Here is a 27,587-nt window from a genome sequence, read left to right as displayed (position 1 = left end):
ATCTTCAACTACACACTCACACAAATCGGTAAGATGGCTGGACACATGCCTTACTACCTGTGTGACCCAGGAAACCCCAGGCTGAAAAATACACTTCAAAAATAGTCTTATTTTAAACTTCAAAAATAGTACTGCCTCAGAGGCACTGAGTAGAAGTTAAGTTCTCAATGCATTTCTGAAAAGACCACCTCAACTCAAGCCTTCTGGAGATGAGTTCACATCCTCAAACACAGAACACATAAGGAAATCATCCACCATGAGTGAAAATCAGCAGATACAACACATAGAATTACACCCCACTCCGGGAGATCCTTAGGGTGGAGCTGATAAAATAAGCACGCTTAAAAAAATTAAAAACACAAAAGAAGGAATTATAGGAAGTGATGGATGAATGGATGGGTGGATGGAAAGATGGGTAGGTGAATTTATGCATGGAAAGATGGATAGAAATATGGGTGGATGAATGATGGATGAGTAGGTAGGTGGGTGGGTGGATGGATGAATGATTGATGGATGGATAGACAGACGGATGGGTAGGTGGGTGAATGGATGGTGGATTGACGGATGGATGGACAGATGGATGGGTAGGTGGGTGAATGGATGGATGGATTGACAGATGGAAGGACAGACGGATGGGTAGGTGGGTGAATGGATGGTGGATTGACGGATGGATGGACAGATGGATGGGTAGGTGGGTGAATGGATGGATGGATTGACAGATGGAAGGACAGACGGATGGGTAGGTGGGTGAATGGATGGGTGGATTGATGGATGGATGGACAGACGGATGGGTAGGTGGGTGAATGGATGGGTGGATGGATGAGGGGTGGATTGATGAATAGGTGGATAGATGGACAGATGGGTTGAAGCCTCCTTCGGTCTGATTGAGAGCACAAGTCCCAAGGGTCTGTTTTGCTGGGGCACCAGGAAGGAGGCCCCCTTCAGAGCCTCACTTGGAAAGTGGGTGGCAGGTGGCAGGCCCTAAAGACCAAGTACATTCTTGCTGTTAGAGCTCCCCCAAACCAGGTTAGATCATTCTTTTGAATGCCACATATGTGGAAGAACATTTTCCACTTTTAATAATAATAACAAGTGGGCCTATGTTTCTCTCTAGCATGTCCTGAAGTGATACAAGTATAGAGGACACAAAAGAAGATTCCAGATGTCAGGAACCCTTTGTAAGACTCCCTCCGGCCCTGGATCTCATCCCTCCTCATCTTAAGTCTCAGTCTTCTGAGGGTGCCAGTTTCCTCCACTCTTCTCTGAAACTCAATGTTCTTTTTAGCTGCTTGAAAACTTAAAAAAAAAAAAAAAACTATGCAGTATTCATGCATTCCAGACGAGGGCCGGGTCTGGGTTCTCTACCCCTCCACACTCACGAGCTCATAGGCCTGGAAAGTGAGAACTGCAGGGTATGGACCACGTGGCCCCCAGCGGCCTCTGTTCCTGCTCCAGCCCTGCAGCGCCCTCACACACACCACGTGCTGTCCCAGCTGGCCCCTGGCCAGCACCAGGCACAAATTTCAAGACCCTCCTCCTGGTTGTCATCTGTAAACTATCCTAGGTTGGAGCCACAGACACACCCCCATCCCCGGCACTCTAGCTGGGTTTGCATTTGTTCGTGTGCCTTTCCTTCCAGAACACAGCCCTGGGCTAGAAGCTCGGCTCCTTCTTTCCTCCTCGCTGCAGGGCCATGTCCAGGGCCACTTCCCAGCCTACAACCTTCTGTCTAAAATTCACACCCATGGTTTTTCACTGGACCTTCCCCCTTTGCCTCTAATAACACCTACCTTCTCTGGAAACATCAGAGGCCCCAGCACAAGTCAGACCTGCTGCTAGTCATTCTTGTCCTACCATTGCAGAATGACACTCCACCAATTTAGAATATTCTCTAGCCCCTTTAACTCAGATGCCACACACTACAGGGCAATCCAAACCAGTACCTCCAACCAAGTGAATGAACTGTGTCCACCTCACCACTCCCCCACCCAAAGAGGCTGGCTCCAAAGTGGAAGGGCCCAGAAGCAGAAAGATACAGGGTATTAGACGTTCAAATGTTTTGAACATCACCTGGGAAAATTGCAGTGGGGGACTGGCTGTAGCCACCTGCACTCCAAGCCGGGAGCAGCGGGTCCTCACTCAGAAGGAAGATTTACTCCTGGATGAAAGACAGACTTTTCTAACATGGTCCAAACACCATCACCTGGTCAGGTGGCATCTAAAGCAGTGAGCTCTCCATCTCTGGACGCATTTAAGAAAAGGCTGACAATGTTTGCAGAAAAGTGGTATGGGAGGTCCCCTCTAATCCTGGGTTGTCTCCATGTCTATGAAACTGAGCAAAACTGGACCAGGCACACTCTCCAGGCCCCTTTCCCTGGCTTTTCAGTTGTCTTCTTAGCAAATGCTTTTGAAGTTCAGTTGACCAGCATCACAATTTACTGAGGTTCTTGGCCTCAGTGGAAATGTTGAGAGCTTCCCCACCAGGAACAGCAAGGAGGTATGTTTTGGATTATCCCAATGACTGGAAGGAAGCTGGTGGCATTTAATGCTGAGGGGCAGGGATGAGGAACAATTTGCTGTATAGGACAGGGACCTGGACATCCCACTGCAAAAGCCAGCAGTGCCCACCTACAGCAAGCCAGGGTTTTTGAGGGGTCTTGGGCCTGCAAGCCCCACTGTGGAGGTACTGGCTATGCCAGGGACATCTCTGAGTCCCATCATCCTTCTAGTGAGGCTGGGACATTTGGAGGTCTGGTGTGTTTTTTTTTAATTTATGTTTCCCAAATGTCAAATAAAGGACAAAGGCAGGGATGGTGTCCTAGGGTCAGAGCAGTGGTTAGTGGATGGATGGTGATCTCTTGTCGCTCTCCAGAAGACCTGGCCACCCTGGGGCCCTGCCCATGGCACCTGCTTTTACAAAAGGTGCTCTGTGAATCTGTCTGGCTGCCCAAGATCCAGGCCCTGGTGGTTGGCCATGCCCACCTGAGGTCGACATATGATCCAGAAGGCCCCAAACTCCTACCCCAATGAATGGCATCTCTGCCTCAGCCAACACAAGATGACAGATGCTCATCCTTTTGTAGTTCATAAGCGTGATGATTGGGTTTTTATTCACATGCGTGAGACGTGCCTCCCACAAACCTTGTCAAGACATCAGCACATTACCCATCTGATGTTAAGAAAAAAAAATGACAGATGCCATCAGACCAATCTGATAACAGAGCCTCTGGCAGATGCCAACCGGGCCTGGCCACCACCATGATTTGTCTCCCATGACCAAAGGGATATTGTTCCAGCATGAATCTTTCTCCCACAATAATGACAATAACTCCTGAACTTTGATCTTCCTTGAAGACAAGGGCCTTCTCCAAGCCAAGTAGAAGAGCCAGAGGTGGGAACAGACTCATTCTACCCAACTGGACAATTAATTATTGTGCCTATAGTGGTAGCAATGTGACAAATAAGACCCTACCCCACCCTCAAAGCACCTGTTCGCTGAAGTCTGGCCCCACAAGAAAGCCCCATGGGGACCACTTGTGATGCCATGGCCGACCCACTGCCCCTTCAGATCACCAGCGCAGCAACAGACTATGGCAAGCAGGACCTCAACTCAGCAGACAGACCCTCCAGAGCAGAAGGAGCCCCTCACCCCGAAAGGCTACAAGCCTGTGCCTCTGGGCTGGTGTCCACCTGTCATCAGTTTGGACAGCTCTGTTCAAATAGAGCCACCATCCCCAGGTGGTCCACTTCTGCACCATCCACAGATCAGTTATGACATATTTATATCTGGGGGGGTAGGGGAAACAGTTTTGGACAAAATTCAACAGACCCTGAACCCTTGTCCTAAAGAAATGTTCGATTTCTCTCTGGTGACACATGATACTTCCCCCAAAGAAGTATCTTAATTAAAATTAAATATTTATTATTTAAAATCTAGGTCATATGGGGCGGCACCTGTGGCTCAGTGAGTAGGGCGCTGGCCCCATATGCCGAGGGTGGTGGGTTCAAACCCAGCCCCGGCCAAACTGCAACAAAAAAATAGCCGGGCGTTGTGGCGGGCGCCTGTAGTCCCAGCTGCTCGGGAGGCTGAGGCAAGAGAATCGCATAAGCCCAAGAGCTAGAGGTTGCTGTAAGCCATGTGACATCATGGCACTCTACCCGAGGACAGTACAGTGAGACTCTGTCTCTACAAAAAAAAAAAAAAAAAACTAGGTCACATCCACAAATTTTGTTTTCAGGACTCATGCATTTAACATTTATTGTATGCTGTAATTTGATGAATAAATGATTAAGAGAAGGCCAAAAAAAAAAAAAAACCTCCCCTCAAAGTCATAGCTCTCACACCCAGCCCTCCTCCCGTGGCGAGTTTTGTGGTTTTTCAAAAGGAGAAACAATCACTTTGATTACTATTGTGATGTGAAGACATCATCTCCATGAGCTCTGGGGGATTTTTATGTGAAATAAATAAACTGTCACTGAAAAGGAGGTCTGTGCGTAAGATCGTTATTTTTAAAGTTAATGAATGTTTTAAATTCTTCTCAGTTGTCATGTATAATAGGGTAAATATTATTAATGACTGCAATCAATTTAACCAGAAGATTCCTCTGTTCTTTTTTGTTTGTTTCTTCTTCTTTTTTTTTTTTTTGAGACAGAGCCTCAAGCTGTCACCCTGAGTAGAGTGCTGTAACATCACAGCTCACAGCAACCTCCAACTCCTGGGCTCAAGCAAGTCTCCTGCCTCAACCTCCCAAGTAGCTGGGACTACAGGTGCCCACAATGCCCGGCTTTTTTTTGGTTGCAGCCGTTATTGTTTGGCGGACGTGGGCTGGATTCGAACCCACCAGCTCAGGTGTATGTGGCTGGAGCCTTAGCCGCTTGAGCCACAGGCGCTGAGCCTTTTTGTTTGTTTTTTGAGATGGAGTCTCACTATGTCGCCCTTGGTAGAGTACTGTGGTGTCACAGCTCACAGCAACCGCAAACTCTTGGGCTTAAGCGATTCTCTTGCCTCAGCCTCCCACGTAGGTGGGACTACAGGCACGTGCCACAACGCCTGGCTATTTTTTGTTGCAGTTGTCATTGTTGTTTAACTGGTCCGGGCTGAGTTTGAACCCACCACCCTCGGTATATGTGGCTGGAAATGTTACCACTCTGCTGCGGGCGCCGAGCCTCCTCTGTTCTTTTTAGAAGTGACAGGAGCTTTTGACACCAATACATTTCATTTGGGGGCTCTCACACACTTCTGGGCGTAGGTCTCAGCTCCATGGGTCAGCAGCTGTTTGAACTTGGGCAAGCCCATCATGGCCGTCACAACCCAAAACAAGTGACTGAGGCAAAGATCTCAATCACTGGAGATTTATAAAGCTAGAGTTTGAAGATGTGCCCAGGGAACAACACAAACCACAGAAGCATCTATGATCTTTGCTGTCTGTTTTTTGTTTTTGTTTTTGAGACAGAGTCTCACTACATCATCCTCCGTAGAGTGTTACGGTATCACAGCTCACAGCAACCTCAAACTCTTGGGTGTAAGTGATTCTCTTGCCTCAGCCTCCCAAGCAGCCGAGACTACAGGCGCCCGCCACAATGCCCGGCTATGTTTTTGTTGTAGTTGTCATTGTTGTTTAGCAGGCCTGGGCCAGGCTCGAACCTGCCAGCCTCGGTGTATGTAGCTGACACCCTACTCACTGAGCTACAGGCACTGAGCTGAGCTTTGCTCTCTGAAGAGGGATTTGGAAACTTAGTATTTAAAGGGAGAGAGTTTACATTAAGAAAAAGGAGGGGGGGGTGGGTAGAGGGAGGGGGATCGGTGGGATCACACCTGTGGTGCATCTTACAGGGGTATTTGCGAAACTTGGTAAATGTAGAATGTAAATGTTTTGGCACAGTAACTGAGATAACGCCGGAAAGGCTATGTTAACCATTGTGATAAAAATGTGTCAAATGGTCTATGAAGCGAGTGTATGATGCCCCATGATCATATCAATGTATACAGTTATGATTTAATAAAAAAATATATATATATAAAAAAAAAAGAAAAAAGAAAAAGGAGGGTGGGGTAAGCACTGAGGCGAATGGTTACATTCTGTGAGACTTTGGTTAATGCCCAGGAAATCTACATTTCACATAAGATAAGGCAAATGTTAGAAGAGAACAAAGGAGTGAAGGAAGAATCAAAAAAAAATTTTTTTTTGAGACAGAGTCTCAGTTGGTCGCCCTCAGTAGATTGCCGTGGCATTTTAGCTCACAGCAACCTCAAACTCTTGGGTTTAAGCAATTCTCTTGCCTCAGCCTCTCAGGACTACAGGCGTCTGCCACAGTGCCCAGCTATTTTTTAGGGATGGGGTCTCACTCTTGCTCAGGTTGGTCTCGAACTCTTCAGCTCAGGTAATCCACCTGCCTCAGCCTCCCAAGTGCTGGGATTATAGGAGTGAGCCACCATGCATGGTGAAGAATCAATTTTTGGATGTCCCTGGGTAGGTGGAGGGAGAAATGACTGATCTTGTCTTCTGTTTTGCACCTGAGAAAATAAACTTGTAACCAAAGTCATTAGTGTGGAATCCAACAGACTTCAGTTTTCTGAGCTAGACTTAGCCAGCAGATCTAAAGTTACAATTTGCATGTCATTATGTGTGAGAGGTCAGGGAAGAATTTCTTTATGAATGATCTGTGGGGGCATCCCTTGTGGATGCCTGAGGCCTTTTACCTTTCTATGCATGGAGGCTAATGCATAATGTTCATAATGTTCATAACAGATATTTATTTGGAATGGGGGCTGCATGACTTAGCCTCCAGGTTTGATCTTCCCTTTTGCATGAGGAGTCAGGGCGTGGTCCTGAGATTTTCGTTTTCCATGGTAGGCTGCGTCCCCCAGCCTTTGATGGGTACAGTGATTAAAAGCAGTCCTTGACCAAACTGTAGCAAGAGTCTTCTTTACCTGAGTAATCCCCGTCCTTGCATGCCCTCCAAGAGCCCAGTCGCAGCAAGAATTCTGCCTGTTGGGCAGTGCCTGTGGCTCAATGGGTAGGGCGCCGGCCCCCTAACCACTGAGCAATGGCGCCAAGCCGACTATTTTTAGAAATGAGGTCTCTCTCACTCAGGCGGGTCTCAAACTCCTGAGCTAAGACAATCCACCTTCCTCGGCCTCCCAGAGTATTAGGATTACAGATGTGAGCCTCTGCGCCCTGCCTGGTCGGGGGTTTTTTTTGTTTGTTTTGTTTTGTTTTTTTGAGACAGAGTCGCACTTTGTCCCAATTGCTACAAGGGGGCCATGGCGCGGTGTCACAACTCACAACAACCTCAAACTCTTGAGCTCAAGTGATTCTTTTGCCTCAGCCTCTCAAGTAGCTGGGACTATAGGCACCTGCCACAACACCCAGCTGTTTTTAGAGATGAGGTATTGCTCTAGCTCAGGCTGGTCTTGAACTTGTGAGTTTAGGCAATCCACCTACCTTGGCCTCCCAGAATGCTAGGATTATAGGTGTAAGCCACAGTGCCCAACCTCTGGTTGGTTTTTTTTTTTGAGACAGAGTCTCACCGTGTTGCCCTGGGTAGAGTGCCATGGCATCATCACAGATCACAGCAACCTCAAACTCTTGGGCTCAAGCAATCCTCTTGAGTTTCCGGAGTCGCTGGGACTACAGGCTCCCGCCACAATGCCTAGCTAATTTTTCTGTTTTTTAGCAGAGAGGAGGTCTTACTCTTGCTCTGGCTGGTTTGGAACTTCTGAGCTACAGATGCGAGCCACCACGCCCAGACTCTGCAGGTGTTTTTAACCTTTGTCTTGCATGTTATGCCCTATTAGTGATCTAGTATCTTAATGTTACAAGAATAACTCCAAAAGAGAGGGGGCATAACTCAGTGTGTCTGACCACCCTTCTCATGACTGGGCAACTCAGTTTTAAGGTTTCTTTCTGGGGTACCATTGGCTCTGAGGAAGTCTATTCAGCCAGCTGGTGGGGGGCTTAATATTTTATTTTAGTTCACAGCACCCTGAGCAAAGTCTACCTTACCATTTTGATAAGCATCAGAATAATTTTTTCCCTTTGCCGACAGAAACAGGGAATCAATAGGACGGCTCCTGTGGCTCAATGGGCAGGATGCCAGCCCCATATACGGAGGGTGGTGGGTTCAAACCCAGCCCCAGCAAAACTGCAAACAAACAAAAAAAAAAAAATAGCCAGGTGTTGTGTCAGGTGCCTGTAGTCCCAGGTACTAGGGAGGCTAAGATAAGAGAATCACCTAAGCCCAGGAGCTGGAGGTTGCTGTGAGCTGTGACGCCACAGCACTCTACCAAGGATGACAAAGTGAGACTCTTGTCTCTTAAAAAGAAAAAAGGAAGGGCGGCGCCTGTGGCTCAAGGAGTAGGGTGCCGGTCCCATATGCCGGAGGTGGCGGGTTCAAACCCAGCCCCGGCCAAAAACCAAAAAAAAAAAAAAAAAAGAAAAAGAAAAAAGGAACAGGGAATCAACAATGGGGCCCCCGCCCCAGGCTACTATGGGCTGAGATGAGTGATTCCTGGCCATGCCATAGACACACCAGGAAGGGCCCCTTGTGTCATGCTGAGATTTTCTGGCCAGGAGCCCTGGTCATCAGGGCAAAATTATCTTGTGATTCACCACCATGGATCTTAAGCCCACCTTGGCCTCAATATCCCTGGGAAAGGAAGTTCCCCAAAGCGTCTTAGCCCATCCAGGGCTTCAGTAGGTGGGCAGCTGTTGCTGCTTCTGGCAGGGGTGAGCTCTATTTCCTTGGCACCATCAGAATGAGTCTTAATGTTGGGGTCAGGCTGAGGATACACAGTGTGATATTTTTAGGGAGGGCAAATGTAGAGCTGGTGATCTGAGCTCTCTGGCCAAGAGGGTGGTGCAGGGGAGGGGAAGGAGGAGGGAGAGACAATCCTTAGTCTGGCCAGAGTGACTAATTTAGGCAAAAGGCAGCCAGGAGCTATTTCCATTCAAGGTGGGAACAGGTGCCCTTCCCTGACTGCTGCGAGCCTTGCCCTCCCCACCCCCCCACCTCTTCATGGGGGCCACCTCCCTCTGGCCACCTCTAGATTGCCAGACCTATAAAGGCCCTGGGTTGGCTCCATGAAGGGAAGCCCAGCTAGGGCCGCCTGGAAGCCACCCACCCAGCGCTGTCCTCACCGCCTCTCCACTCGTGGACATGAAGCTCATCGTGGGCATTGGAGGGTGAGCAAGGAGGAAGAAGAAGTGGAGGAGATGGCAGATGAGGAGGAGGGGGAGGAAGGGACACGGGATAGGCGGGAGAGGCTGGAGAATTAAGGGAAGGCTGCAGGTGGCACCTGAGGTCAAGGGCCCATTACCCAAGGTCTAAGTCAGGCGTCCTCAAACTTTTTATTTTTTTATTTTTTTTTTTTTTTGTGGTTTTTTTTGGCCGGGGCTGGGTTTGAACCAGCCACCTCTGGCATATGGGACCGGCGCCCTACTCCTTGAGCCACAGGGGCCGCTCCCTCAAACTTTTTAAACAGGGGGCCAATTCACTGTCCCTCAGACTGTTGGAGGGCCAGACTATAGTTTAAACAAAAAAACTACGAACAAATTCCTATGCACACTGCACATATCTTATTTTGAAGTAAAAAGCAAAACGGGAACAAATACAATTCACACCGCTTCATGTGGCCCGCAGGCCGCAGTTTGAGGACGCCTGATCTAAGTAGTACAGGGAGGATACTCTGCCCTGGGGGTGTCTCAATGCCCTCAGCAGAGAAAGAGGCTGGATACTGAGGTCAATTTTTTATTCTTCAAATAGAAATCATTTCCCCCCACTGATTATCCTTAGCATCAAAAAGCAAAAATCTTAATTTACATTTCCCACTAGAGGTAAAAAAAAAAAAAAAAAAAAAAATCATTCCGGATAGAAAATTAACCTAAGTGCAGAAGACCCTAAAACCACTTGGGGCCATCATTGGAGAACCCAGGGACAGATATGTGGGTGAGTGAGATAGATCCCCACAATGTCTTGGGCAGGACGTGTGTGTACACCTGCCTTTGAAGCCCCTTGTGTGTGACCTCAGGCGAGAGCCTCTTCCTCTCCCTCTCCTTCAAGACTCAAACTCTCTGCTTTACCAGCAATAATGAGGGAAACGTTTAATTGGCAGGGCTGCTTCCCTAAGCTGCCCCAACCCCCAGAAAGAACCAGAGCTTGGTTTAATGCCCCACCTCTTGAAATTCCTGTTTTGTGCAAGGGGCATTTATTTTCATTTTGGAGCCAGTTCTGCAAATTCTGCAGCAAGATGTGAGCACAAGAGAAGGCTTTTGGGCGGCGCCTGTGGCTCAGTCCATAGGGCACCAGTCCCATATACCCAGGGTGGCGGGTTCGAACCCAGCCCTGGCCAGCTGAAACAGCAATGACAACTGCAACAAAAAAATAGCTGGGTGTTGTGGCAGGCGCCTGTAGTCCCAGCTACTCAGGAGGCTGAGGCAAAAGAATCACTTAAGCCCAAGAGTTGGAGGTTGCTGTGAGCTGTGATGTCATAGCACTCTACCCAGGGTGACAAAAAGGAGACTCTGCCTCAGAAAAAAAAAGGGGGGGCGGCGCCTGTGGCTCAGTGAGCAGGGTGCTGGCCCCATATACCGAGGGTGGCGGGTTCAAACCCAGCCCCGGCCAAACTGCAACCAAAAAATAGCCGGGTGTTGTGGCGGGTGCCTGTAGTCCCAGCTACTCGGGAGGCTGAGGCAGGAGAATTGCCTAAGCCCAGGAGTTGGAGGTTGCTGTGAGCTGTTTGACGCCACGGCACTCTACCAAGGGCAATAAAGTGAAACTCTGTCTCTACAAAAAAAAAAAAAAAAAGGAAGAGAAGCCTTTTCCTGACAACCTATATCAATGTCATGCATCTTCTCACCTGCTTCTGAGTAACATATGGGGGCCCTCTATTCCCCTTAGTCCTTTTTAACAGCTGCTATGTTTGTTCCCTTGTCTCACACCCTGCTTTATGGCCTGAATTCCTACCATAGTGATAATTGGGGCAAAGAGAATTGGATTCCACAAAGGCTTCAAGGGTGATCCTTGTGTTTTGTAAGCTCTGGGAGTCAAGATTTCTTGTTCTCTTTTGCCATGGGGTAACCAGCCCTTCTCAGGCAAACCAGCCCCTGTATGTTGCCAGCTGTATTTTTTTCCCGTTTCCTTTTCTTTTTGTCTTTTCCTGGTTATGAACAAGGTTGTACATCAAAGGAGGTTGTACATCATGGGTTTGCATGAGGATGACGTCAGCCCACACGTATTAAGGAGTACGTGGAATGTCCTTGGTACATGCTAAGTCTGTGTATGTGTTAGCTTTGTTTCAATGCTTTCTGCCTCTTTTCTCTGCTCAGAAAGCCTTCTCTTATCCTCAGTGAATATAAGTGTTCTCTTTTTTGCACTACAGTTTACAGTTTTCTGTTTTCTGTTTAAGTCTAATCCTGAAGAGATCATTTATAGGGAGGTCCTCAGACCCAGACAAGCCCTGGTGGGCCTGAGGCTTCCCAGCCGAACTGCCTGGCTTTCTCCCAGCGGAGGGGTCTGAGCAGCCTCACACACGCTCTCTCACTAGTGTGACCAATGGTGGCAAGACAACGCTAACCAACAGCCTACTCAAGGTGCTGCCCAACTGCTGTGTGATCCACCAGGATGACTTTTTCAAGGTGGCTGCCCTTCCCCGGGGGTGGAAGGGGAAGGGGGCACAGTCAAGTGGGCAAGCACCAGCCTCCACTCCCTGCCCAACCCCTCTTGGGTGGCTCTGGGAAAGCAAAGGACACATGCCCAACCCACTATACTGGACACAATTACAGTGGGGAACCCCCATTAGACTGATGGGGAAACAGCAGTCCCCACAGCATTGTGACCTTCTGAGTAAATGCTCTTTCTTCCTGTGCACCTCAGTTTTCCCATCTGTCAAATGGGCTCTGAGCCTGCCCTGGCTGTACTGTTATGGGTGAAGGCTAACGAAATGAGAGAGACAATCCAGGTGCCACCCTGGGCCCCCTTTCCTCCCAGGACCTTGGAAGCTGTAAGCAGCAGCCCCACTGAGGGCTTCCACCCCAGCCGGGCACTTCATCACCCCAAGGTGGGGGTGAGGTAGGAATAAGCACTGAGCCCAATTTGGGCTCCTCTGTTTCAGCCACAAGACCAAATAGCAGTTGGGGAAGATGGCTTCAAGCAGTGGGATGGTAAGGCCAACAGCGGCCCAGTCTTGCCTACACCTGGTCCCCCACTGTCCCTGGGCCCCAGCCCTCCTCCAACACCTGCCCTGCCCACCCCTAGTGCTAGAGTCGCTGGACATGGAGGCTATGCTGAGCACCGTGCAGGCCTGGCTGAGCAACCCTCAGAAGTTCGCTCGTGCCCATGGGGTCAGCGTCTGGCCTGAAGACACCCACATCCTCCTGTTAGATGGCTTCCTACTCTACAGCTACAAGTGAGTATGTGTGAGCTAGTCCCAGCCCTAAGGATGCAGACCCTCCTGCGTGGGTCCTCCCAGGCTGGGTCTGGACATATTTCTGTGTTGACTAATGGGACACCAAGGTCCAGGGGCAACAGGAGGGCAGGAGTCAGGGACAGAGCTGGAATCAACTCAGGTCTGGGCCAAACAGCGGAACTTCCTGGGGAAACTGAGTCCTCCTCCTAGAACTTCAGCCTTTTCAGACAGACCAGGAGCCTGAAGTGGACCCTCTAGCCTTGCTGTGTGACTGGGTAAAAACTTGTACTGCTCTGTGTCCGTCCAAACAAGGGGAAAGGCGTAACTCCATTTTGCGGGGGAGGTTGCTGAAGGGATGTTGGCCAATGCTGGTTCCCTCCCTGACCCCTAAACTCACTGGCTCAGACACACCCCACCACCAGAGGCCAAGGCCATGGGTATATTTTGACCAAGGTTGCAGAGAAGCTCACCGGGGCTAACCATATCTTCTTCCCCTGCCCAGGCCCCTGGTGGACTTGTACAGCCGCCGGTACTTCCTGACCATCCCCTACGAAGAATGCAAATGGAGGAGAAGGTGGGGCTGGAGGCTGCAGGGCTGGGGTGGGGGTTCCCACAGGTCCTGTCCACCATGGGACCATGAATGAACCAGAAAATGCCACTGGACATGGCAGGCAGGAGACACTTAGCCAGCCAGGGCTATGTGCCAGGAACCCTAAGCCCAAGGCCTGGAGAGTGTGGCTCCTGGGGCCACTGAATTAGGGTTCCCTTTCTCAGTGCCTACTGTGGCCTAGTTCCAGGGCCTGTTCTTGGCCTGACCTTGGGCACCATGGCTATTCCTAATTCTTGCTGTCTTCCTGGATAGTACACGAAGCTACACAGTCCCCGATCCTCCCAACTTGTTTGATGGCCATGTGTGGCCCATGTACCAGAAGTATAAACAAGAGATGGAAGTGGATGAAGTGGAAGTGGGTAAGGTCCTGAGTGAGACCAGGCCTTTTCCTGCCTGGGGGACCCTAAGCCCAGCTCCTCTGTATCCTAAATGCCCTTTAAGCCTCCCTACTTTGGGAAAACTGAAAGTCCCTCCTCAAGTGTCACCACCAGTCCTTCTTGCTGTTGCCCCCAGAAACTGTTTGATTCCAGCAGGCTGACCCTGCCGGTTGGCTTCCCTAGAGCTAGCAGGCCACCTGTGCCCCGGGCTCTTGCCACCTTCCTCCTGGCAGCATCTCTGGTGACCCGGCAGCCCTGACTGGAGCTTTTCTGATTCCAGTCTACCTGGACGGCATGAAGTCCCGAGAGGAGCTCTTCTACCAGGTCCTGGAAGACATTCAGAACTCACTCCTGAATGACTCCTAGGCCTCCGCCACCACCTTGGTTCACCCCTCCAGACTGCAGGGACCCAGACACGGTTGTGGCCACAGAATAGCCAGGCCTGCGGTGTCCCAGCCAGACACTTCATGACGGTTTCCCTCTGGGGAGTCTGTGTAGACGTGGGAGAATGGAGGCCCCACCCCCAGTTCTGTGTCTCAGGGCTCTGGGTCTCAGCCCCAAGCTATCCTTGTGACCTTCACATGGCTTGAGTTATTAAACTGGGTCCTGTTTTTTAATCACCAGTGTCCAGCATGTTCTGTTTGAGGTCCTGTCCCCTCTCCTTGGTTCATCAGTGGCCACTTAATGTGCCCAGTGGGCTGCTTGTGTGTGTGGGGGGGTGTCTGTGAAACCTTAGTTTCACCAAAGGAGAAATTTCCTGGGAGCTTTCACGAATTTCCTGAGGTTGCCCTGGCTCTTCCCTGACCTTATCCCTCCTCTACCCTCATCCTGTCTTTGTTCTCTGTGACGGAACCAGAATGTTCACAAAGCCCACACTTCCTGTCCAGGAACTCATGTCTCCCTGAATCCTCCCAGCAACCTTGGTGAGACATTATTTATGCCCATTTCATGGAGGGGTAAACTGAGGCTCAGCATAGCTGGTGGAGCTGAAATTTGAATGTAAGTCTCCCCAGACGACATTCTTTTTGCCCAGGGCTGGCAGAAGGGGTTGGGGCACCCCTTGACCTGAGGGTGACACCTCATGGCCAGCCATGGAATTTCAGTCATCAGCCCACAGCCCAAAGGCCTGAAAACCTCTGTAGTCCAGACAGGTTTGGACAAAGTCAGTAACCATTTACAAATTATAGGGAAGAGGAGAAGAAAAGAAAAAATCCATAATCATATGACCCAGCAATTCCACTCCCAGGAATATACCCAAAAGAATTGAAAGCAGATGTTCAAACAAAAGTGCATTCACCACTCTGGGAGGCCGAGGGGTAGATTGCTTGAGCTCAGGAGTTCGAGACCATCCTGAGCAAGAGCAAGACCCTGTCTGTAAAATATAGCGAGGCATTGTGGCAGGTGCCTATAGTCCCAGCTACTTGGGAAGCTGAGGCAAGAGGATCACTTGAGCCTAAGAGTTTGAGGTTGCTGTGAGCTATGATGCCATAGCACTCTACCCAGGGCAACAAGGTGAGACTCTGTCTCAAAAAAGAAAAAAAGAAAAACTAGCAGGTGTTGTGGCCTATAGACCCAGGTACTGGGGAAGCTGAGGCAAGAGGATCGCTTGAGCCCAAGACTTTGAGGTTGCTGTGAGCTATGATGCCACATAATGAGACTCTGTCTCCCCCAGCCCCAAAAAAGCGCATTCACAAATGTTCATAGCAGCATGATTCACAATAGCCAAACGGTGGAAACAGCCCAAATGTCCATCAAGGAAAGAATGGAAAAACACAGTGTAGTCAGTCCATATGATTAAATATGATTCAGCCTTGCATAGTGAGACTCTGTCACAAAAAAAAAAAGAAAGGGTGGCACCTGGGGGCTCAGTGAGTAGGGCTCTGGCCTCATATACCAAGGGTGGCAGGTTCAAACCCGGTCCTGGCCAAACTGCAACAGAAAAATAGCCGGGCGTTGTGATGGGCGCCTATAGTCCTAGATACTTGGGAGGCTGAGATAAGAGAATCGCCTAAGCCCAGGAGTTGTGAGCTGTGTGATGCCACGGCACTCTACTGAGGGCAATAAAGTGAGACTCTGCCTCTACAAAAAAAAAAATATATATATATATGTATGTATGTATATATATATATGTATATATGATTCAGCCTTAAAAACAAATGAAGTTCTGGGCAGTGCCTGTGACTCAAGGAGTAGGGCACTGGCCCCATATACCGGAGGTGGCAAGTTCAAACCCAGCCCCGGCCAAAAACGGCAAAAAAAACATAAATAAATAAAAAGAAATGATGTTCTGATCCATGCTGCAAAGTGGATGAACCTTGAGGACATTAAGAGAAAGAGGTCAGTCACAAAAAGACAGGAAACATCCAGAACAGACAAATTATACAGATAAAAAATGGGTTTATGGTTGCCAGGGTCAGGGAAGGGGAGTGAAGAATGACTGCCAATGGGGATGGGTTTTATTTTTGAGTGACAAAAACCTTATGGAACTGGAGAGGCAGTGGTTGCGCAACATTGTGAATGTAGTAAATGCCACTGAATTGTTTACTTTAAAGTGGTCAATTTTAAGGCTCAGTGCAGTGGCTCACGCCTGTAATCCCAGCACTCTGGGAGGCCAAGGCAGTTGGACTGCCTGAGCTCAGGAGTCTGAGACCAGCCTGAGCAAGAGGGAGACCCCGTCTCTAAAAAATAGTCGGGCGTTGTGGCAGGCAACTGTAGTCCCAGCTACTTGGGACACTGAGGCAAGAGGATCACTTGAGCCCAAGAGTTTGAGGTTGCTGTGAGCTATGATGCCATGGCACTCTACCCAGGGTCACAAAGTGAGACTCTGTCTCAAAAAAAATAAAAAATTTAGGCTCAGTGCCCATAGCACAGTGGCTACAGCACCAGCCACATGCACTGAGGCTGGCGGGTTCAAGTCCAGGCTGGGCTAGCTAAACAACAATGACAAATGCAAGAAAAACATTGCCAGGCCTGTAGTGCCAACTACTTGGAAGGCTGAGACAACAGAATTACTTAAGCCCAAGAGTTTGCGATTGCTGTGAGCTGTGACACCACGGCACTCTACCAAGGGCAATATAGTGACACTCTGTCTCAAAAACAAAGTAATAATAAATTTTTAAAAAATAAATAAAATGGTCAGTTTTATGTTATGTGAATTCCACCTCAATAAAAAGAAAAGGAAAGCAGGAAGGGAGAAGGGAGGGCATGATCTCATGGGTATGTGACAGTCCCAGTGTGCGTTGCTTCCTTGCTATATTTGGAGTGAGTGGAGGAGAAGGTGGTAGAGCAAGGCCTTTGGGCATCCAGTGCCTGCCCCTAGCTTGCCCCATGGCCCAGGCACCTCATCTCACATCCCCAGGCTTCCCATGTGTGGGGCATGTAATGGGCTTTCTGTGTGCCCCTGCTCTTCTCCACAGAACTGGCCAGGCACTGGGGCAGTCCTGTGAGCTCTGCCCCTGTGAGTGCCACTTCTTTCTTCTGCCTGGCTCCAGAACAGGAGTCCCACACTCTCAGGAAACTGCTCAATTCCTCTGCCCCAGCCCAGAGCTGTCCCCCCTCCCCCAGTTCATGCCCTTCACTTCTTCCCTCCTCTGGCCTCCAGACCCACCACAGAGCAAGGCACAAAAGAGAGCATGGAAAGCAGAGGGCTGATAGATTAATGGAGGGATGGACAGATGGACTGACAGATGAGTAGATGAGATGGATTGACAGATGGACAGAGGAATAGATGGACAGAGAGACGAATGGAAGGGTGAGTTGACCAATGAGTTGATGGATGGATAGAAGGAGAGGTGGATGCATGTATGGATGGATAGTGAGTGGATGGATTGGTGGGTGGAATGGATGGCTGGACAGGTGGGTGAGCAGATGGATGGATAGGTGGGTGGATAGGTGGGTGAATGGATAGTTGATGGATGGGTGAGCGGATGGATGGATGGAAGGGTAGATGGAGGGATAGATGGACAGATGGAGCTGAGATCTGCTTTCTCCCCACCAGTAGCTGCTGTCCCATCACAAGCCCAGTGCTATTTCCTGTTTCCAGGCTTTGCTGCCAGACCAGCGGATGTAGGTGAGTGAAGGGCTCTCCCTTGGTACCCAGCTCAGCAAAGGCCTCATGGAATCCCTCTCCCCAACCCAAAGACCCCATTCAGGTCACCTAACAGGTGACCAATTTGTCCTTGATTGCTTGGGACTTCCTCAGTTTTAGCCATAAAAGCCCTGCATCCTGGGAAATCCTTCAGTCCCTGGTGAACCAACAGGGTTGGTGGGTCTCCTGAGCTACTTGCCTGAGGGGACATCAGGGGACCTTACAGAGAGGCAAAAGGGCTCACAGCCAGAGAGTCAGAAGGGCCCAAGCTGTGTGTGCTCATGGCTTGGAACCTCCAAGAGTCCTCACTTATTTAAGGAGAATTTGAATCTGTTAAGTCTCTCCCTGTTCAAAACAAACAAACAACAATAAAGACTATATGGGCTGAATTGTGTTCCCCCCAAATTCATATGTTGTCTCTCCAACACCCCAGAGCAGCTGAGTATGTGAGGAGCCAAATAAAAAGGTAATTAAGGTACAATGAGGCCATTAGGGTGGGCCCTAATCCAGTGTGACTGGTGTCCACATAAGAAAAGGAGATAAGGACACAGACAGACACAGAGGGATGACCATGTGAGGACACAGGGAGAAGATGGCCATCTACATGCCAAAGAGAAAGGCCTCAGAAGACACCAGCCCTGCCAGCACCTTGGTCTTGAACTGCCAGCTTCCAGAATGCGGGACATTAATTTTCTGTTGTTTAAGCCAGCCAGTCTGTGATATCTTGTTATAGCAACTGGAGAAGACTAATGCACACACCATAGTGAAAGTGAAAAGACAACCCAGAATGGGAGAAAAGATTTGCGAATTATGCATCAGATAAGAAACTTACATCTAGAATATATAAAGAATTCTTACAACTCAACAATACAAAGACAAACAACCCAATTTAAACTTGGGCAAAGGATATGCACAGACATTTCTCCAAAGAAGATAACAGAATAGCCAAGAAGCACAAGGAGAGAGGCTTGACATCATTAACATAGGGAGATGCAGATCAAAACCACAGTAGATACCCCCACACCCACCAGCACAGCTGCGGTCAGAAACACAGACAATAACAAGCTTAGAATGTGGAGGAACAAGGGGAGGTCGAGGTGGGTGGATTGGCTGAGCTCAGGAGTTCCAGACCAACCTGAGCAGGAGCAAGACCCCATCTCTAAAAATAGTCAGGTGTCATGGAGGGCGCCTTGTAGTCCCAGCTACTCCAGAAGCTGAGGCAAGACTTGCTTGAGCCCAAGAGTTTGAGGTTGCTGTGAGCTATGTCCCAACTACTGAGGATGACAAAGTCAGACTCTGTCCCCCCAAAAAGAAAAAAACGTAGAGAAACTGGATCCCCTAAGAACATTACTGGCAGGAACGTCAAAAGGTGCAGCTGCTGTGGGAAACAGTTTGGAAGTTTCTCAAAAGGTGAAAGGTAGAGTACCACGTGACCCAGCAATTACGCTCCTACGTGTATATTCAAGAGAACTGAACTCACGTACAGCCACATAAAAACTTGTAATGCTTGTTGACAGCAAGCAGCATTATTTGTAATAGCTGCGATTGATTTCATCCCATTTTCCAGTATGCAAAGAAAAAAGTAGAAACCCGCCAAATATCCGTCCATGAATGTATGAATGGATAAATGTAATATGGTCCTACATGCGATGGACTATCACTGAGCTGCCACAAAAAAGGACAAGGCTCTGACACAGGCTACAACGTGGATGGACCTTGAGGACATTGTGCTCAGCGAGAAAAACAGACACAGAAGGACACACAGTGTGTGACCCCATTTATATGAAATGTCCAGAACAAGCAGATCCACAGGGACGGGAAGTGGATTTGTGATCACTAGGGGCTGGAGAGGGAGGAGGGAGTGACTGCTGACAGGTATGGGGCTTCCTTTTTAGGGGAAAAGAATTTCCTAAAATTGCTTTCATTAATGGTTGTATAACCCTGTGAATGTACTTGAAAAATTACAGTATACACATCAAATGGGTTGATTGTATGGTATGTGAATTCTATCTTCATATGACTCTTTTAAAAATCCTTAAGGACTTGATAAGAAACAAAACAAAACAACATATGCACAATGTGACTTGTATTTTATTCATCGGTATTTTCAATATTTGTGACTTTAATAAAAAATGCGTTAATGACCATCTACTCATTAACAGCACATTACTGCCACACTAATAAATTGGACTTATAATGCTTTAATGGGATACTAAACAGTTCATTCAACATCAGCTTCTATGGCCTGATTTCTTTATACAGCCTAAGAGCTAAGAATGGTTTTACTTTTTTTTTTTTTTTTGGAAAGACAGAGTCTCATTTTATCACCCTGGGCAGAGTGCCGTGGAGTCACACAGCTCACAGCAACCTCCAGCTCCTGGGCCTAGGCAATTTTCCTACCTCAGCCTCTGGAGCAGCCAGGACCACAGGTGCCTGCCACAATGCCTGGCCATTCCTTATTGCAGTTTGGCCAGGTCCGGGTTCAAACCCAGCACCTTCAGTAAATGGGGCCAGCACCCCACCCACTGAGCCACAGGAGCCACCCTTTTTTTTTTTTTTTCAGAGAGACAGAGTCTCACTTTGTTGCCCTCGGTAGAGTGCAGTGGCTGTCACACAGCTCACAGCAACCTCCAGCTCTTGGGTTTAGGCGATTCTCTTGCCTCAGCCTCCCAAGCAGCTGGGACCATAGGCACCCACCACAACGCCCAGCTACTTTTTGTTACAGTTTGGCCGAGGCCAGGTTCGAATACACCACCCCACTCATTGAGCCACAGGCACTGCCCCAGAATGGTTTTACATTTTTAAATGATCAGGGGTGGGGTGAGGGGGGGAAGAAGTAAATTTTCTGACACGTGTAAATTGTATGGAATTCGAATTTCAGTGCCTATAAATAAAGTCTTATTGGCACTGGGCCACATTCATTTGCGTACGTGTGGTCTGTGGCTGCTTTGGCACTACAATGGCTGAGTTGAGTCTCTGAGACAGAAATAGTCTAGTCTGCAAAGCTAAAAATATTTACTATCTACCCTTTTGCGGGAAATGCAGGCTGACAGATATGCATGGTCTAGAGTTGGGGATAGGCAGTGTCTGAGGTCCCTGTGCCCTGAAGGACGGGCAGGAGTGCAACAAAATGAGGAAGAAGAGGACATTTGCCAAGGCTTGTCCTTTGCCACAGCATGAAACATGGTAAGGATGATCTGCCGGTCACTGTGCCCAAAATAGTCCAGGACAGGGACACAGGAGAGGTGGTTCCAGGGCAGCCAGAGCTCTGCATGGCCACTTAAGCACATTGGTCATTATTGTTTAAAAAAAAAAAAAAGAAGATGAACAGTAGAGTGCATAAAGTGACCAACTCAAAGAAACATGATGACAAGTGTTAGCGAGGATGGGGAGAAACTGGAACCCTTCTGCACCGCTGGTGGCAATGCAACATGGTGTAGCCAAAGAATTAAACAGAATTACCATAAGACTCAGCAAGTCCACTCTTAGGTATCTACCCACAGGAATGGAAAGCAGAGATTCAAAGAAATACCTGCACTCCCATGTTCACAACAGCACCATTCACAAATAGCCAAAAGGTAGAAACAGCCCAAATGTCTATCTACAGATGGATGGATAAGTACAATGAGGCCCATCCACACACTGGTATATCACTCAGCCACTAAAAAGAAGGCGGCTCTGACAGAGGCTACAGTGTGGGTAGACTTGAGGACATGATGCTCAGTGATCGGAGTCCAACACAGAAGGACAAATCCTGACTGATTCCACTCATAGGAGGTCCCTAGAGTCAGAGTCACGGAGACAGGAAGTAGAATGGTGGGTGCCAGGGCCTGGGAAAGGGTAGGGAGTTAGTGTTTCATGGGGACAAGAAGAATGAGAAAGTTCTGGAGATGGAGGGTGGTGATGGCTGCATAACCAAGCACATGTGCTTAATATCACTGAACTGTGCACTTAAAAATGGCTAAAATGGGGCCTGGCACAGTGGCTCACACCTGTAATCCTAGCAGCACCCTGGGAGGCTGAGGTGGATGGATCACTTGAGCTCAGGAGCTCGAGACCAGCCTGAGCAAAAGCAAGACCCTGACGCTAAAAGTAGCCATAAATTGTTAGTCACAACTTTTCTTTTTTTTTTTTTTTATCACCCTTGGTAGAGTGCCGTGGTGTCATAGGTCACAGCAACCTCCAACTCCTGGGCTTAGGTGATTTTCTTGCCTCAGCCTCCCGAATAGCTGGGACTACAGGCACCTGCCACAATGCCCAGCTATTTCTTTTTGCTGCAGTTTGGCCAGGGCCGGGTTCAAACCCGCCACCCTGGGTATATGGGGCCAGCACCCTGCCCACTGAGCCACAGGTGATACCCCACAACTTTTCATTGTATAGACATTACTATAGTCCCAGCTACTCAGGAGGCTGAAGCAAAAGGATCACTTGGGCCCAAGAGTTTGTGGTTGCCATGAGCTATGATGCCACAGTACTCTACTGGGGGCAAGAAAGTGAGGCTAAAATGGCACATTTTATGTTATGTGTATTTTACCAAAAATGTTTTTCTCAATGAAAACAAAAGCATTAGTGTAACTAACTCATCCCAGTTTGCCTAGAATGGTCCTAGTTTTAGCACAGAAGGTCCTGTGTTCCCAGGAAAACTAGGAGAGTTAGTCACCCTAAAGGGAACCAATAGCTGGGAGAAGTCAGATTACTCCACGACCCATTTCTACAGGGTTCAAAAAGGGAAATGGACTTGCCCAAGGTCACCTAGCAGAGCCAAGGTTTGAGTTGGGTCTGTCAAATGTCAACCCTGTGGTCTTCCACAGCTAAGAAAGAGTGGCCAGGCTGCTCCCATAACCCTGTCTGGACTGGTGTCTTCCCTCCCATATCCTGGGAAGAGACCCTGTCAGCCCTCCCAGTATGGTCTGAGGGGCCCAGGAAATCTCACCCCAGTGCTGCCTGAGCTTGGCCAGGCTCTAGGCACCCTGATTAGTTACACCAACCCCTGTTTGCTTTGTAATCCCCACCCTCCAAAGATACAACCAGTGATTTGAGCTTCTCAAAGACACATCAGATGCAACCCCTCCTGCTTCCAAGATTCCCTTCAGTCAGCCATGAGGGGACACCCTGAAGCCACACAGGCCAGAATGCAGACGGGTGGCTCTGGAATCCAGACGCCTTGGCCCAAACCGTGGCAGGCCCTGCCACTCCCTTGACAAGCTGGCCTCTAGCAGGCAACATTTCACCTGTGTGCCTCAGTTTCCTCTCTTGTGTGCTCAGCGCAGCACTGGACACTGGTGTTATGGGTGCTGCTAGGTTTACAGCCGGTGCTGCTGTTCACCATGATAAAGAGGCAAGACTGGCTACCACCCAGGCCAGACCCCACACCAGGTCAGCCCTCTAGGCATCCAACAGGGTTCAGGCTCTCCCCACTGCTCACTCTGTGAGGTGTGTGCAATAGTCCCTTTTGTAAAAGAGGAAATGGAGGTTGAGGGAGCAGAATCCTGTGCCCAAGGACAGGTGGAATAGAGATTGGAAGCCAGGGGAATAAGCCTGGCAACCCAGGTGTGTCCACTGTCCTGTGCCTGGGCTAATATGAGGATCCAGGTGCCTAGGGGCTTCCTTTACTACAAGAGAGATGCCCCTGCCACAGGCTCCAGTTCCCTGGGATTCCCTCAAGGTCCTGCTGATTCCCCAAGTCCCCCAGCACCCACCTGCCTGACTCAGCTCCTCCGGAGCCCTCATCCCCATCCTGCCCTCACAGTAGGGGCTACAGCTGCAGAGACCCCCAAACTGTGCCCTGGTTAGTTTTTCTCATGGGTCTCACTTATCCTATTGATTTTAACTAAATTCCTTTGGAAAAGACACTTAATAGCATTACACAGGAAAACTCAAATATTCTGATATACGTGAAAATAAACTTTAGAACTACTAAGAAATGCTTAAAATCACCTGAAGCCACCCCCATGGTCACCAGCACTGAGTGCCCTTGCCTTCCTTAGGTCAGTGGTTCTCACTGGGGGACAATTCTACCTCCCACAAGGGACACTGGGTGATATATGGGGACATCTGTGGTTGTCATACTAGGGGGGCCTCCTAGCCTCCCAGGGTGGGTGGGAGCCAGGGACTCAGCACCTGCAGTGCCCAGGACGGCTCCCACCCCAGAGGACCCACCTTAATGTCCACAGTGCTAAGGGGGAGTGACCCTTCTCTGAAGGGCAGTCTGCCCACACACACACACACACACACACACACACCTCTACTCCGTTGAGGTGCCCTGGGACACATAGTGCACACATGGCCCCAGACACCAACCCATCCAGTGGCTGACACCTCTCCGGCTGACACCTCTCTGGCCAAGTCATGCTCCAGCCCCAAGGAACTTGGCCGGGTGAGGCTGGGCTTTGTTGAAGGTTCCCTGATAGGGCCCCTTCCCTGACCGCTGCAGGCCCAGAGTGACCTCTGGGGCATGGGGGAGGACAGAGGAACTGAGGGCCACCTGCCCAGTCTTGTGGGATTCAGGGCTCTCTGTGTGCCTGCATGAGGTCAGGAGACTAGTGCCTAGAATAGGGACCGCTTAGTTGAGGGCCCCCTGGGAGGCATTACAGAGGGGTGTCTTGGGATTCCAGGGGCCTTAAGGGGACAGGTGGAACCCCATTAGGCCAACTAGGAAGCCAGTCTGTCCCCCCTCCCTGCTGGAGAGATGTTACCCCACCTGACCCTCAACACAGTCCCTTCCACGCAGGACCAGAGCACCCACCCCACCCCCTGATCACCCAGGCCCGGGACTCTGCACTGGGGCCCTTCCCCAAAAGTCCTGACAGCCACCAGAAGGGAGAGACTGAAACCCACCTGGCAGAGGCCCTGCGGGGCAAAGGACTGAGCTGCAGGGCTGACTCCCCAACTCTACTTCAGGTCTCCCCTCCCCCAGGCATCTGACACTCAGGTCAGGTAACACTCGGTGGCCCTTAATCAGCAGTTATACTGCTGCCGCCACCCCAGTCCCACCAGTGCCAAAGCTGTCATCTCCAAAGGCCACCTGGCTCAGGTGCCCCAGACTCCTAGCCACCAGGCCCCTAAAACGGGCTGTCCTCAGGGACAGGTGGGGTCCAGCCAAGGCCTGGGGCCTGGGGAGAAGCCAGTTGCAGGAGCAATAGGGTGTGGCAGATGGCCTTAGACCACTGCATACCCTCGGCCCTGCCCAGGAGTCCCCCACATCTGTCCAGCACATTCTGGGGTGAGCTGGAAGTCCCAAGAAATTATCATCTCCTCCCTGTCCCCATTACTCAATGAGGTCGAGAAACGACTGAGCCTGAAGAAGACCAGGGTCCATCCCTCTTCAAGGTTGAGAAGTGGTGGTGGGGAAGCTGGGCAGCTCCCAGGGTTCAGCCAGTGCAAATAGGGCTCACTCTGGACACAGCCTGTAAGTCCTCCCATAGAAGGACCTTCAGACTGTGAGACCCTAGAGGGCCAGGAGACCCCAGGACAGATGGGGGTGAGGGAGGGACAAAAGAGAGGGACATAAGGGAAGAAGACCCCTCCCTTGTCCTTGCATTCACCCCCGGCACTGAGGGGAGTCATCACCATGGCCACATCACTGCAAGATACACATGCATCCTTAGGGTTTCCTGGCCTGGGTTGAGGGTCCCAGCTCTGTCCCCTCTGGGGCAAAGATAACTAGTGAGAAGGCCCAGCCCCCAGACAACTGAGCCACCTCCTTCCCCTCCCCACTGCTATCTTCTCCACTCTGCCTCAGGCTGAGACAGGCCTAGGCTGTCCTGGAGGCCACCAGACCTCCTGGGACAGCTAAGTGCCACCGAGCATCTGTGTTTCAGACGTCCTATGAGTGGGGTATCTCATTTCGCCACTGTTCTGTGTCTCACTTTCAGGCCACGACATGGGGCTGGTCTGCATGGGGCCGAGCAGAGGGACAGGGAAATGGTTTTGGTACTTACTTTTCTTTTTGTCTCACAACAGGGGGGTTAAGGTTCTCAGGGGCTGAAGGAGCCGCTGGGGGCTAGCAGGCCTGGCTTTATAGAAGCCTCCCCACCATGCCCCGGGCACAGGGAAGGCAGTTATTAATAGCAGCAGTGGCTGCTTGACCGTGTATGGTCAAGGGCCCCACTGGGGCTTGGCTGGGCCCAGCCCTGCTCCTAGCACCTGCTTTGAATGCTGGGCCCTGTGCCAGGGCAAAGAGCACACAGAGCGTCCTCTAATCTACAAAAAGTGGCTATGCTCACTCAGCCCAGCATGATTTGGCCATTACCATGTCTGAGCCCTGCCAATCTAATAAGATTCATAGTGAGGGGCCCCTGCTATGTGCCAGATCCTGAAACACCCCTTCCTTCCACCTTCAGCACCACCTTGAGAGGCAGCGGAGTCCCTGTTCCTCAGGGAAAGGGAGGCAGTAATGTTTGCCAAGAGCCCAAGCAGAATTTGTTCAAACCCAAGGCTGACTCAATTTGCAAGGTATGGAACCCAATCCCAGATGCAGCATAGGGCCTAAAATTACAGCTCACTGTCCTGTGCTGCTTTAATGTCTCCAGGAAGGCTTTCCCTAGACTCCTACACACGAGATTCCCTGGCCAAACAGCCCTCCTCCATCGGAGACTGGGCACAATTCCTTCTTATCCCTGAGTAGCATATTTCAATTCCCTGCAAGCCCCAGAATTTTTTTTTTTGAGACAGTCTCACTATGTCACCCTGGGTAGAGTGCTGTGGTATCACAGCTCACAGCAACCTCAAACTCTGGGCTTAAGCGATTCTCTTGCCCCAGCCTCCCAAGTAGCTGGAACTACAGGCGCCCGCCACAACGCCCGGCTATTTTTTGGTTGTAGTTGTCATTGTTGTTTAGTAAGCCCAGGCTGAATTTGAACCCCCCAGCTCTGGTGTATGTGGCTGGCGCCCTAGCCACTGAACTACAGTTGCTGAGCCATCACACCCCAGAATTATTCGAACAAGCCAGTCACTTCCTCTCCCAGGATCCAGGAGCCACCTCACCCTCTTGTTATTATATAGCCTGCCTCTCCTGGTTGGTCCCAAACACAGCCCCTATGTGGCTCTGAGGGATGTTCCATGTTTCCCTCCCCTAGACCGTGAGCATAGTCTGGCTCATATTAGTTGCCCGACATGTTTAATCACTGAAAGCCCTAGGTTGTTGGCACACATTAACCACTTGCTTCCTGCCCCCAGTTCCCCTTGTTCTCACAGCAATTTGGGTTGTTTTTTTTGTTTGTTTGTTTTTGAGACAGAGTCTCACTTTTTGCCCTTGGTAGAGTGCTATGGCATCACAGCTCACAGCAACCTCCAGCTCTTGAACTTAGGCGATTCTCTTGCCTCAGTCTCCTGAATAGCTGGGATTACGGGTGCCAACAACAACACCTGGCTATTTTTTCGTTGTTGTTGCAGTTTGGCAGGGGCCAGGTTTGAACCTGCCACCCTCGGTATATGGGCCTGGCGCCCTACTCACTGAGCCACAGGCGCCGCCTACAATTTGGGTTTTCTGTTGTTGTTTGAGATAGGGTCTCACTCTGTTGCCCAAACTGGAGTGTAGTGCCAAAATTATCACTCACTTCAACCTTGAACTCCTGGGCTCATGGGATCCTCCTGCCTCTACCTCCCACTAGCTGGGACTATAGGCATGTCCCATCAAGCCCATATAATTTTTATTATTTTTTGTAAAGAGAAGGTATGGGATGTTATAGTATTCTGTCCAAAATAATAATAATAATAATGTAGAGATAAGGGCTTGCTGTATTGCCCAGGTTGGGCTTGAACTCCTAGCCTCAGGTGATTCTTCCACCTTGGCTTCCCAAAGTGATAAGATTACAGTCATAAGCCACTGTGCCTGGCCTAACAGCAATTATTAACTACTCCTTTGTCAAAGCAGGAGATAAATCCAGGGTCACCAGGAGAATCTATGAGAATGCCCCTGAAAATGGCATGACAAGCCACTGATACCCAGAAGCCTGGTTGCTCAAGGTGTTATCTGAGACTAAAAGTGAAAGAGATGTGCCCCGCCCACCTTACCCCACTGCCTCATCTCTGTGACAAGATAAACCTGAGAGGTTTTGCCCTCCTCTCTTCCTCCTTGGCCCAAATTGAATAAATCTTCGTCTATCT

General features: G+C 49.8%; 2 protein-coding genes, 1 long non-coding RNA gene and 1 other non-coding gene across 6 annotated transcripts in view; 3 read left to right on the top strand and 1 right to left on the bottom strand.

The window, feature by feature from the left end:
• The window catches only part of ATCAY (ATCAY kinesin light chain interacting caytaxin), a 56,861-nt gene extending 48,554 nt beyond the window's left edge, over positions 1-8,307 (top strand). For both annotated transcript variants that reach the window (XM_053579944.1, XM_053579934.1), the window contains one exon: positions 1,115-8,307. In XM_053579944.1, coding sequence (XP_053435919.1) covers positions 1,115-1,124 — 10 coding nt within the window. In that variant the 3' untranslated portion in view covers positions 1,125-8,307. The remainder of the gene's footprint in view (positions 1-1,114) is intronic.
• Positions 1-25,481, bottom strand: part of LOC128577710 (uncharacterized) — a 30,503-nt gene extending 5,022 nt beyond the window's left edge. Inside the window, exon 1 of the long non-coding RNA XR_008377617.1 lies at positions 25,421-25,481. This is a non-coding gene — a long non-coding RNA (uncharacterized LOC128577710). The remainder of the gene's footprint in view (positions 1-25,420) is intronic.
• LOC128580351 (small nucleolar RNA U13) lies at positions 3,072-3,175 on the top strand. The gene has a single exon (XR_008378645.1). It is a non-coding gene; the product is annotated as a small nucleolar RNA U13 (small nucleolar RNA).
• On the top strand, positions 9,033-14,010 carry NMRK2 (nicotinamide riboside kinase 2). Of its 2 annotated transcripts, XM_053579982.1 has the most exons (7): positions 9,035-9,185; positions 11,546-11,636; positions 12,113-12,161; positions 12,256-12,406; positions 12,909-12,980; positions 13,269-13,375; positions 13,674-14,010. In XM_053579982.1, the coding sequence occupies exons 1-7, from the start codon at positions 9,160-9,162 to the stop codon at positions 13,757-13,759; spliced, it is 582 nt and encodes a 193-aa protein (XP_053435957.1). In that variant the 5' UTR covers positions 9,035-9,159; the 3' UTR covers positions 13,760-14,010. The 2 variants fall into 2 exon arrangements, with proteins under 2 accessions (XP_053435963.1, XP_053435957.1); XM_053579988.1 differs by lacking the exon at positions 12,909-12,980 and having other exon boundaries at positions 9,033-9,185.
• Positions 25,482-27,587: the final 2,106 nt, after the last annotated feature.

This window comes from Nycticebus coucang, chromosome 2, assembly GCF_027406575.1.
Source record: "Nycticebus coucang isolate mNycCou1 chromosome 2, mNycCou1.pri, whole genome shotgun sequence".
Lineage (NCBI taxonomy): Eukaryota > Metazoa > Chordata > Mammalia > Primates > Lorisidae > Nycticebus > Nycticebus coucang.
Note: the sequence above shows the minus strand (reverse complement) of the source record. Positions and strands in the feature narration are given on the sequence as shown.

What these genes read in the sequence shown, in the direction of transcription:
- NMRK2 (XM_053579982.1), top strand. Translation starts at nt 9,160, where the DNA reads ATGAAGCTCATCGTGGGCATTGGAGG. An exon ending in TGGCTTCAAGCAGTGGGATG is followed by an intron (nt 12,162 to 12,255) that starts GTAAGGCCAACA and finishes GCCCACCCCTAG; the next exon opens with TGCTAGAGTCGCTGGACATG. An exon ending in TTCCTACTCTACAGCTACAA is followed by an intron (nt 12,407 to 12,908) that starts GTGAGTATGTGT and finishes TCCCCTGCCCAG; the next exon opens with GCCCCTGGTGGACTTGTACA.